The sequence below is a fragment of the Camelus dromedarius genome, chromosome X, assembly GCF_036321535.1.
Source record: "Camelus dromedarius isolate mCamDro1 chromosome X, mCamDro1.pat, whole genome shotgun sequence".
Lineage (NCBI taxonomy): Eukaryota > Metazoa > Chordata > Mammalia > Artiodactyla > Camelidae > Camelus > Camelus dromedarius.
Window position 1 is genome coordinate 3,847,533 of NC_087472.1, and position 12,123 is coordinate 3,859,655.

Sequence of the window (12,123 nt, forward strand, 5' to 3'; positions counted from 1 at the left end):
GCGGGAGACCAAAAAGAAAAAAGGAACCTGCAAGTGGCCTCCGTACTCCCCGCCCGCCCTCCCGCACCTCTGAGGACGCTAACCCGCGCCTGCGCCGCCCGCCTCAGCGCCTGCCTCTCACACGCCGCACGGCCCCGCAGCCGCTGCAGGCAGCCCTCTCCGACCCCGGGCCGAGCGGGCTGCCACAGCGCGCGGGAGGGCGGCTCCCGGGGCCCGTCGCCGCGCGCGGCGGGGTGGGCTGCTTAACTGCCAGGACTGCTGTGAGTCAGAAACGTAGGCTGTCATAATAGAGAACAATTTTAAAAATGTAATACTGTTTATTTAACTTCAAAAACATTTCAGCATTCTAAACATACAAAAAAAATAACAGAACATTGCAAATTGTGTTTAGTACAGAAGGTTCTTGAACTTTCATTGATGCAGTGGCTCTTCGCTTTGCTGACAATGAAGAGTTCTAGTTTGTTTAAAAACAAACAGTTTAAAACTACCGCACTTCAACTAAAAAGGATCCAAACACTTCTCATGCCAGCTGAACCCCCCCTTCTTCACAGCTAAGAATGGCAGAACGCTAGGTCACTATATACAAAAACAAGACAACCTGAAGCGACATGGATGCCCACTGCGGTGTCCACAGGTCCAGCTTCACAGTGCACGCCCTGAGCTACGGCCCCTCCGAAAGGCATCTTCCCCACAGCCTCCACGCCAAGCAAGGAGCATCAAGTGTGTCTCGGTTGTTTTGTTCTTTTTATAAACTATAGATATGTACAGTTGAGAACTCAGGATTTCTAGCCAATAACCATATAGTTAACACCACCTTACAAATTTTTTAAAAAAAAGGAAAAAAAGAAAATGCCAGGAACATCTTTAAATGCCTTGTCACACCAACAGCAAAGTGCACAGAGTGAGGAGAACACGAGAGCCTTTTCATTTTAAAAATGTTTGGAAATATGTACAACTTTGATACAGTTTCCAGGTGCTCCGGACACCCATGGCCACTTCATGTAAACCACTGACAATTTCTAGAGCACTTTGAGAGACTACAATATGATCATGATCCAGTTGGGTAATTAAACCTAATGAGGGCAACAGACTCGGCTCAGGGAAGAGGTGTGTCAATCACAGCGCTCCCTACTCTAAGGTATTCACAAGGAGACAGATCAACAGTTTTTTTATTCATCCTCCTCCTCCTCCTCCTCCTCCTCTTCCTCCTCCTCGTCTTCTTCATCCTCCTCTTCCACCTTTTTCCGGGCAACTTTAGCAGGGCCCTTTGCGCCATCAAACTTCCCTTTAGACTTATAGTCTGCGACATCCTGGAAGGAACAGGGACATGTTCCGAATGAGCAAGGGTTAGAAAGCAGCTGTCCCCCTACCCCCAACCACCTCCGAATAAGAGAACAAGTGAGGAAGATGGGGATGCTCTTTGAAGTATTTTGTTTCCAGATTCAAATTGGCTTCTCAGCCACCCTGATTTCAAAGTGAACGAGTGTTCAGTGCCCTTTAAGTCTCATTGATAGCAGCACCATCAAACCCTCCACCCGTGGCATCCCACAGTATCAAATTCTGAAGCCTGTCTGAAAAGTTGTCCCAAACACAAAAATCTGGCAGAAGCCTGAGCACCAGCACACCAGGCTGGTCTGCTGTGGAGCGGGGGCCTAGTGGGCCAGGCTGCTGACTGCCCACCCCCGCCCACCGGCCAGGCGCCGTTCCAGTCCTCTCACCTTCTCATACTTCTCCTTCAGCTTCGCAGCCTTGTTGATGTACGGCTGCTTCTCACTGTCACTTAAGTTATTCCACATCTCACCCAGCTTCTTGGCCACGTCTCCAATAGAGATGCCAGGGTTGGTAGATTTGATCTTGGGGCGGAATTCCGAACAGAACAGGAAGAATCCAGACCTGGGGGGAGAGGATTGTATACATGAGATGAGAACCCACAAAAACCGTGAGCTGAAGTTGAAATCCCACATTCCCCAGAGCACATGTTCCTACCATGGACTCCTCCCGAAGGTCAGGAGATGTGTGATGCCCTACACAATGTTACGAACTTGGAGGGCCCAGAATGTTTAAGTGCTTCAGAAATACACAGTGCTTTCTCAGGTACTGGGAAAAGGGCAGAGAACACATCTGCAGTCCCTGACACTCAGAACCGGGCTGCCTGCTCCTAGCCCAGTGGCAAGGCCAACGGGCAACCACCATGCAAACACAGCCACAACCGCGGTCTTCCCTGCAGCTGCACTTTGAAGCTCTAAGTACAGAATGTTTTGCAGAGGTATCTCGACATTTCTTAGGTAAAGTGTCCTTTAATAAAATCTTTCAAGCAGAAGGAAAGCTCTTAAGTGTCATTCTGAATCCTAGAGTCACTTACGGTGGCCTCTTGGGGGCATTAGGGTCCTTCTTCTTCTTGCCTCCCTTAGCTGGTCCGTAGTCCTTCATTTCCCGGTCATAGCGCACTTTATCTGCCTTTGCCATCTCATCAAATTTAGACTTCTCTTTCCCAGACATTGTCTGCAAAGAACAAGACCTGTTAAATTCCTTAATGCAGCGAGCACACTACCTGTTCAGCTGTCCTGTAATGAAAGTGGCAGCTGCTCTAACCACTCACAAAGGGGGAGGACAGCTTAAACCTTTGTACAGTCTTCAAAATTAAAGCACACACACAAAATTCTAAGGACAGGCAAGGTGAGTCTAAGTAAAGAAAAAGAAAACAGCCACCTGGGGCTACTCTGAAGGTAAGTAACCACAATGTGTGAAATCCAACTAAGACCAGCTTGAAAGATACAAAAGAAGAATACCTTCCACCTCTCAGAGCACTTCTTGGAAAATTCCGCAAAATTGACCGGGACCTCGGGGTTTTTCTTCTTATGCTCCTCTCGGCATGTCTGCACAAAGAAGGCATAAGCAGACATCTTGCCCTTTGGTTTCTTGGGATCACCTTTAGCCATCCTGCCTGATGGAAGGAAGAGAGACAAAGAAAAACAAATACAATGAATACATACAAGATACACCAAAGGCTGCCCTTTAGGAAGAACCACCCCCTCATGCTTGATGCCATTGGCAGCTGAAGGCAGAGTGGGGAGAAAATCAGCTTCACTGTCTCTTGTCATTTAACTTTTGACCAGCATGAAGTGTGCTGGTTTGCAAGTTACCTCTCTGAGAGGCATCAAGTTCTCCAAATGGAATGGACCCAAATGGGATGGCTGGGCACTACATTTGAATTCAGAACTACTACATTTGGGAAACTACAATCACAAATCACTACTGCAGTTTGAAAGGGCACGAGGAGGACACATTTTTAGAAGGTGCAGGCGGATGGCAGAAGCCTGAAACCAAGGACTGCAGGCTAACTGGTCATCTGTTTTACTCCTATGTTAAGAGACAAAAATACTGTCACCACTGCCAAACATAAGATCAAAGCAGAACTGTAAATAGGGAACATTTGAATTTTCACTATTGTTTATGCGTTTTGGCTTATAAAAATGGCTTTTACAAAAAGGGTGATCTGGCAAGTGAGCAGATACCCCTTGTACTGTTATTTCCAATCTGTCACTCCATCATTATCTAAAGGGGGAGGGGAGACCAAAAGGGCTAGTCTTGCTCATCCGTAAAGAGGAACGCATGTCCAGCTAGAAATACTTTCTCCAAAGTTTCCAAATAAAAATGCAGCTGTGGCGTGTCATCGTCCCTGTCCCACCCCCCCAGCTTCCCGCCATCTTTTCCTTTTCCCACACCCAAGGTCATCACGCAAAACTAAAGCGTTCCCGTTTGCAGGGACCGACCGAGGGGCTGCATTAGGGCCCCGCAGCGGCTGCGCGGGTGCGGCGGGACAGGGCGCGGGGGAACCCCGGGCCGGGAACGGGCAGCCGGGCTCGGCCCCGTGCTGGGTCACCCAGACACACATAATTCACCTTCCATTTTGTCAATAGCCTCCTGATGAAAGAAAGTGCCCCTGAAATGCGCCGCTGCCACCCCCGGGAGGAGCGCGGGGCCGGGGGCGGCGGCAGCAAGGGCGCGCCGGGGGCGCGGAGCAGGGCGGACAGCAGCGGCCGCGGCAGAGACGGTGGCGGCAGCCGTGCTTCCGAGCCCCGCTCGCTAAAATGGCTGATCCGCGCGCGGCCGGCGCGGGCGGCGGCGGCGAACAAAGCGGTCCGGGCCCCGCCGCCGCCGCCGCCGCCGCCGCCGCCGCCGCCGCCCGCTCGCCAGCCCCCACCTCGCCCGGCCCCGCCCGGGGCTGCGGGGGCTGCAGGGGCTGCAGGGGCCGCGGGCCGGACCCCCCCCCCTCGCCGGCGCGGGGCGCACTCCTCGGGATAACAAAGGCGCCCGTGCGGCCATGACGCTCGGCCGCGCCGGGGCCCGCGGCAGCGCCCCTGGCCCTCCACGCTGCCAGCCCCAGGCCGCGGGCGCCGGGGCCAAGGCCGGAGCCCGCCCGGGAGCCCCCGCCGCCCGCCCTGCCCGCCCGTCTTCCCCGAGCCCGAGGCCGGCCCCGCGCCAGCCATGTTCGCCGCGGCGGCGGTGGCGGCGGCGGCGGCGGCGCCCGGCGGGCAGGCGACGAGCAGGGGGCGGCCGGCCCGCGTTCCCCCCACCCCCCGGGCCGCCGGGCGCTCCCGCGACGGCCATGTTAATGCAGAGGCAGCAGTGCAGCCCGCGGGTCCGCGCGGCGCCCGCCGAGCCCGGGAGCGAAGTTTGCCTACACCGCAGCCCCCGGCGGGCAGCGGCTGCCCGCCGCCCGCGGAGTCCGTCCCGGGCCGGGGCACGCCGGGCCCCTTTCCCGAGGCCGCCACCCGGCGCCGGGACGCGCGCAGCCCGAGCCCGAAGACCGCAGCCGCCTCTCGGCTCGCGCGGCCGCCGCAGCTGCCCGAACATCTGGCCTCGGAGGGCCTTGGCCCCTCGGCCGTTGTCCCGGGGGGCGGCGGCCGAGGGTGGATCTACGGAGGGAGCCCAAACCCCGACAGCGGGGAGCTCAGGTTGAAGCATTAAAAAGTTGAAACACCTGAATTGCTGCTTCCTTCCCGCACCTAGCAAGAGGGAAAGCAAAGGGGGCGGGAAGGGCGCGGGGAGAAAAGGCAGGGGGCGGCGGCGGAGGAGCGCGCTCTCAGCGGCGCGGACCGGAAAGTTGTCGGGGAGCGGCGGCGGCGGCGGCGGCGGCGGCGGCGGCGGCGGCGGCGGCGGCGGCGGCGGCGGCGGCGGCGGCGGCGGCGGGCGGTGCGAAACGTACCTGTATTGTTCGCTAGTCTGGGCAGCGCAGGGCACGACGCGCGGCTCAGCGCTTCACAGCCTCGCGCTAGCTGCTTCCACGAGAGCCGCCTGATTGGCCAGCGGGCTCCGCCGTTTAAAACAGCCTCCTCGCCCGGCCATTGGCTAAGGGCCTTATGAATATTAAACAGGCGCTGGCGCCCATTGGGCGCGGCCGCTGGGATCATTCATTCAAATAGAACAACCCGCCGGGGCTGGCGGCCGAGGCAAAACAGAGGAATAATAATAATCTCGCTTTCCCAACCCCCGCGCCCCACTCTTCGAACCGAGCTGGGATCTCAAAGGACTTTGGAGAGGTGGCCCCGCCATTCCCAGCAGCCTCGGCCTGCGGTGTTTGGAGGGCGAGGTCGAGCTCTACTGTTCTGCCCTCTTCTTCCTCTGCGCTGCGGCCTGTGTGCCCCCATCCCCGACCCCTAGCCCCCACGCAGCCCCCCTGCCTGCCCCGGGACACCTCCTGGGACCAACCGCGAGGATCGACGGTCCTCCACCTCTACCGAATTCCGCCGTGACTCCGCCGCAGGGGCCTGGCGGCAGCCCGCTCTTCTGTGCCTAGCAGAAGGCGGCTGCTTGCTCACCAAGACCTCGGGTTTCGGCACCCCGCTGCCCCGCCGGGAAAGGACTTTATTCCGCTCCCGCGGATCGTGCTCGACTAGGCTCTTTCCACTAATTGCTAAAAAGTCAGTTTGTGCTGCAGTTGCGGAAACGGCGAGCTGGGTGGGCTAGAGGAGGAAAACGGAGTTTGGCAAAAAGGGAGAAATCGTTAGAACTTATAGTTTTCTGGGCAGGGAGTCCCCTCTTCACTGCCTCCGTTCAGGCCCGCGTTCCCTTTGCTCTTCTGACACACACCATGGTGAAAAATAAAAGTTATCGGAATGAGTGAATGGCATTTGACTGGGCCTTGGCTTTGTCACTGGGTGATATAGCCCTGAGCAAGTCCCTTCTTTGAGGGGATTCAGGCAATGGTTTTTAAAGTGAGGGGGTGGGGGCAGCGTTACCTCTAAGGGATGTCTGGAAATGCCCCCAAGCAGGGATTTGCTGCTGGAATTTAATATGAAGAAGGGATGGCCAGGGATATTAAATGTCCTGCATTGTAGAGGACAGTCACATAGGAGGAAGAGATGTCCCATGCCAAATGCTATTATATCAGCCCTGTTGAAAAAAATATCTGAGGGCCCCCTTCCCTCTTTGAGATACCATGAGCTTCCTGGAAAGAATGGGGGGAAAGGAAGAGTGAGAAAAAGGAGCACATTTTAAGGGTTGAAATTTGGAAAAAATAATGGAAGAGGCATCATGAGATTTTTCTATAGGAAGTTCCCTTCCCAAAGCACTTCGAAAGGCCAAGATGGCCAGCTATTTGTAATTCCCATATTTAGAAGTGAGACCCACCAGAGGAGTTTTCCAAATGCTGTTTGCAGACCCGGTGGCTGAGTTTGAGTTGTGCAAGGGAGCTGACCTCACAAGAGACCTACCTCCCCACCCCCACCAGCTCTGGCTAGCTCCTCTGAACGTGCCAGGTGAGCCTGAGGCCCTGCACCTGGCACCGCTGGGCTTCCAACATTACGGATCCAATTGAGACCAAAAGGCAAAGATAGTGCTGCTTTGGACAAGAGCCACAGGTATCAAGTCACTTTCTTAGGTCCCCAACTTACAGACCCTCACAAAGACAGACACCTTAAGGCTCCCTTATCTAATTCTCTGCCCTGTTAGAGTGAGCTGAATGGTTGCCTACCTTACGCTTGCATACCTCCACTCACGGTGAGTTCACCACTTCCCTTCTGGGCTGTCTTTTTCATCTAGGGCTATCTCTGAGCCTTGGGGTCACCATCCTATACACAGTCCAGTCCCTCACCCTTCAGAGATTTCATGGCAGGCCAAGTCTGTTCTCCAAGCAGACAGCTCCAGCCCCTTGGACGACTAGGTTCCCAGGGTCTGACCTGCCAAGACCCTCCCCCTCTTATGTTTCTGCCCTTCCCAGAGGGGAGCGGGTCTCCACACGTGGTCTGACCAGTACCTCCCCTCTGCAGAGTGCAGAGCCTCTCAGTGTTGTCAGGCCTTTCTAGGCCAGAGACATGAGTTGGGGTCTCAGGTGCGACAGGGGTCTACTTCTGGTCCAGCCACTGCCTGGTGTCCTGGCCAGAGTGGGGTGCTGCCAGCACAAAGTGGGGAAAATACTTGGTGGGCCCCTGACGGTATGTTGAGGGTCACACTTACAAGCACAGGGAAGTCACAAGCAGCACGTTTGTACACACTCACACCCAGGCACACCCAGGGCATTACCAGAAGCAGCAGCTTGAAAATCAAAGCAGAGAAATAAGAATATCTCCCAGCCAGAAGAGAACTTACCGGAAGTGGTGTCCGGACACCACCCTCAGGACTCACTCTTCCCCACCCACTGCCATAGCCCTGCCCATCGGTCTCCTATTTCTGCGTACATACTTCAGGTGACGAAAGGCTTCCTCTTACTCTTCAAAGGAAGCCTTTTCATCTCTGCTCCCAAGAAAAGCCCTCCGCTAATCAAGTTGAAGCCCTCGGCTTGAAGCTTGAATCTCTAGTCACCATCATCAGAACTTCACAGAAAATGACTATGACATCCCAAAGCATGTCAGAGATCTGAAGAGGGTTGTCATGGTCCTCTGATCTGCCCCACACAAACATATCAGCCCAAGTCTCCATGTCCCCTTCAGGCTCAGTGTCTCCAATTCCTCCATCCCTTCCCCACAGGCCTAAGTCGGGAGGCTCCTTGCAGCCTGGGTGTCTCCTCAGCCCCTCCTGACCGTGACAGCACACCTGAGCACAGGTGGGGGGGGGGCCTGGTGGGTTCCTACCTCAGCAGAAACTGTCTCACAATTCAATTCCATGTATACATATTGAACACCTACTAATAAGAAACAGAAGGGAGATGAAGTGAAGTAGGGGTGGGACCAGAGGGCAGGGGCAAGGCAGTGGCTTTGGGCTCACTTCGTGGTGGCCCTTCTGCCACATCACCTCCTCTCTCTCAGCCTCAGTGTCATCTGTCAAAGGTGATTTCACCTGCCTTTTCCACCCCAACCACCGTCCAGTCTGCTTGTGAGGGAGGGTGTACGTAAAAGTGATCTGATAATCTCCTGTAAAAGGCCACCCAGAGGGGAGCTAGCAATCAGCCTGGAAGGTGAAAAGAAGGAAGGTCAAGGGTTCCAGGGCAGGCTGCCTCTTCTGCCTGTGGCAAAGTTTGGCACCTGGTGGCTCGGGATAGCTCCAACTAGCCAAGGCGATGGAGTGGCTCTGGGCCTCTGCCCAGACCTCCCTGGAAAGAACTTTAACCACATCAGTCACCTGTGAGGCCCAGCGGCAGGCCAGACCCATCCACACAGGGGAACCTCAAACCATAATCCCAGAAGCCATTTCGCTGCCTGGCGAGGTTAGGAAAACATGAAAGTAAATAGGAAATATGACAAAGTGTGGCAAAGAGGTTTCCAGTTCCTGTCAGTTCAAGACCCGCTCCCCCAGAGATTAAGGGGAATCCTCATTGAACAGAAATGAAATCCTTGCACCTCACCCTACCCCAGGTCTTCACTGGAAGGCCCAGGGCTTCAAGGTGGCATCCCCGAGGCCCAACCAGGCCAGCCTCCTTTTAAGAATCAAAGAAAATGCAGACAGGGTAGATTTGGGGGCAGGGGTGGGGCCAGCTTGTAGAATCATTGAAAATACGTTAAGGGCACTGGCGGTGAAGGTCCCACGAGGAACAGATCCTTTCAACAGGGATCTGGGAGCCTTTGTGAATTCCATCTTCACGGGTAGGGAGTTTTTGACGGCAGGCTTCCAGGCCTTCCCAGGGCCGGGGCCCTACTCTGCTCACCCCTAGATGACCTGGTTCAAGGCCTGGAGCCGCCCCTCTCCCCTCCCCCTCTGCTCATGGGTAGGAATTACATCCCAACTGGACATTTTTGCCAAAGAGAGGAAAGTGTTTTCAGAGGTAGCCAGGGTCCCCAGCGCTATTCTAACAGCCTCGTACAGCACCACAGCCTCCTCCCGACAGAGGGCCCCGCGGGAGTCAGTGGCTGAGCCCAGGCTAGAAGCCTGGTCTCCTGGCCCTTAGTGTCACACTCATCCTACCCGTAACCCGTCAGCTGCACTGTGGGTGCAATGGCCATGGGCAAGGTGGCTGGGCAGCTAGCACCCTTGAGAAGAAGGGGTTCCAGGCTCCGAACAGCTGGGCAAGTGGGGCCACCTGAGAAGAGAAGGGAGTATGGGAGCCAGCACTGTTTAGTGTGACAAGTCACACCAGCACCACCAGGCCAGCCCTGCCCCCTTTCATATTGGAACCAAAGGATTTCCTACAAGTTCCTGTCCACAGTGCTGCTGTCTGGAAACACAATCTGAATCCGCACAAGACCATCCTGGGCCAATGACGCGCCAGGCAGTCCTGTGGGGAGGATAAAGATGAAATGAAGGGTCCCTGCCCTCCCCCCGGGGCACCTAGTCCTGGAAGAGCTCCGTGGGGGAGGGGATGAGAGAGGAGATGACACTCAGTGGGGTCGCCTCCAGTGACCCACCCCAATCCCAGAACAGCCCTGCCCTGTCAGGCCTTGAACACTTTACCCACTGCTGGGTGACTGGGACCCCCTCCCACCAAGAGCGCAGCGGCTGGTTCTCAGAGCCCTCCCCGCTTCCCCTGAGTTTCTGATGGGCTAAAACCACAGGCCCTTCTGTGAATTCCCCAAGTAATGCAAGGCGGGCCTGTGCTATCCAAGGCAGGTGTGGAGGGCACTCGGTCTCAGGAGGCTGAGATCTCTCTGATGGCGGGCAGGGGTGATGAGAAAACTAGAGGGCCAATGCCAGCTCTGCAAAGAACGGAATTCAGCCAAGCAGAGGAATCGCTCTGTCTCCACCCCATTCCTATAAGAGGGCCAGGCGGGCCCCTTGGGCTGCCTGGTGCCACGGGGCAGTGCTGGGGGCCTGGGGGGAGAACAGGACTCCCATTCTTTGTTTCTGGGCCCTGGAGCCCTGGTCAGGTTTGCAGCACTAACTAGAGCTTTGGCTCGAAAAGGGAACTCCCAAGTCCGAATAGCACCTCGGAATATTTAGGTTGGGCGTTTGGAAAAGAGCAAGAGACACGTGCCACCATGCGACTCAGGCAGGCCACCTCACCTCTTCCTACCTCAGAGTCTCCGTTTGCAAAATTGCGAGTAGTCAAGTTGTTGTGGGGATCCTATGAAACACTTAGAGCAATGCCTGACACAAAATAAGCACGTGAAAAGGGTTCCCTGTGCTCATGCGCACCTTTGATTTCACTCTTTTTTTTTTAAATGGAGATACTGGGGATTGAACCCAGGGCCTCATGCATGCTAAGCACTTGAGCTACAGCTGAGCTATATTCACCGGCCGATTTCACTCTTAACGCTTCAGATAATGCAGAGGAGCAACAGTTGGAGGACAATCCAAACATAAGTGGCACAAGCCTGAACCATATTTGTCCGCAACCAAGCAACAGTTATGCTGGGAATTGCATCCTCCATAGCGAATCAACTCGGTCTGTGACCTGAGCTATAGGACGGAGACAAGTGGGCAGGCTGCATCTGAGTGCACGCACCCAAACCCACACCCACCCCCATACCCACATCAGTCCTACTGCAACAGACATTTGTTCTCTAAATACCTGGTAGGTTCCTAGTCCTGAGTCCCTGGTACCTGAATGAGGAGTGGGGAGAGACCAGAACCGTAGCAAGGGGGCGCTTAGGACATGGTACTGCAATTTCCAGGTTCAGAGCAAGGACTGAGCTCCATTCATCTCCCAATGGCCCCACTTCCTTGGCACCCGGCCCAAGGCCTGACACAGCGTAGAGTCTCAGCCAGAGAATGTTTGCCGTGAGGGTGAGTGTTGTTCAAGGTAGAATTAATCTGTATTTGTTAGATGGATATTCTGAATAACTGACAAGGGCCAATTTCATCCTTGCGTTATAATGGGACAAGTGACAGCCCTTCATGAGGTGTGGGACAAATATATCTGCATTTCTAAATCCAAACCCACAGAGTTATCTTAGAAGAACTAGCATTCTAGAAGCACAAGCAGGGGTTCTGCCCTCTGCTCCCCCACAGCTTGAAAATCCCTAGACAAATCCCTGAACATCACTTGTCCTCAGTTTGCCCTTCTGTACAGTCAGGGACTCAGCTGCCCTAGATACTAGATGATCTCCAGAGACTTTTCTCATGTACTGGAGTATAAGCTCCTCGAGGGCAGCGATCTCTTCGCACCCACTTTCTCAAAAGCCTAAAAGAGAGCCCGCCGTAAATGCTCAGTGAATATTTGTTGAATGAATGGATGGGTGGAGATGCTCTGATTCTACGCTCTCGCAGTGAGGTGGAAAAAATCTGTTTATATTCATAAATGGATCTCCTTTGTTTGGTCATCTTTTCAAATGATTCTAGACAGCTTTTTCAATATGATGTGACTCCCAGAAGAGCCTGCCTTGAGATGTTTCAAGTAAAAGCCTTCTTTTTTTTACATGATTTATTTAGATGATCATCTTAACTTTCCATTTACTTTTGGATATGTTTGTACCTGGCCTGCATGATTCATGGGTTACTAGAGAAAAAGACAATCAGATAAAATGATGCGGGTAAGGAACTGTAAACATAAACTACAAATGGCCCAAGTCAGATCAGAGAATAGGATGATAATGATAATGAGGGCAGAAGTAATGCTACCTTGCATTTTGTTCCTTAAGCAGTTTACAAGGTGCTTGCATATCTATTTAAGCTGCACCCCACAAAGATACAGTGAGATAGTGAGGCATATTTTGAAAAGAAAAAGAAAAGTGAAGCCCCGAGAAAGCAACTGTTTCACTCAAAGGAGTAGAACTGGAAGTAGAATCCATGTCTCCTGCCTCCCAGGTTTTT

At 54.3% G+C, this 12,123-nt stretch overlaps 1 protein-coding gene across 2 annotated transcripts; it reads right to left on the bottom strand.

Annotated features, from left to right (window-relative positions):
- Positions 1-297: 297 nt before the first annotated feature.
- HMGB3 (high mobility group box 3) lies at positions 298-5,290 on the bottom strand. 2 transcript variants are annotated; one of them, XM_031446337.2, is made up of 5 exons: positions 5,210-5,290; positions 2,790-2,944; positions 2,363-2,502; positions 1,719-1,893; positions 298-1,310 (listed from the first exon to the last, which is right to left on the bottom strand). In XM_031446337.2, the coding sequence occupies exons 2-5, from the start codon at positions 2,937-2,939 to the stop codon at positions 1,170-1,172; spliced, it is 606 nt and encodes a 201-aa protein (XP_031302197.1). In that variant the 5' UTR covers positions 2,940-2,944; positions 5,210-5,290; the 3' UTR covers positions 298-1,169. The 2 variants fall into 2 exon arrangements, with proteins under 2 accessions (XP_031302197.1, XP_064339170.1); XM_064483100.1 differs by lacking the exon at positions 5,210-5,290 and adding an exon at positions 4,985-5,007.
- Positions 5,291-12,123: the final 6,833 nt, after the last annotated feature.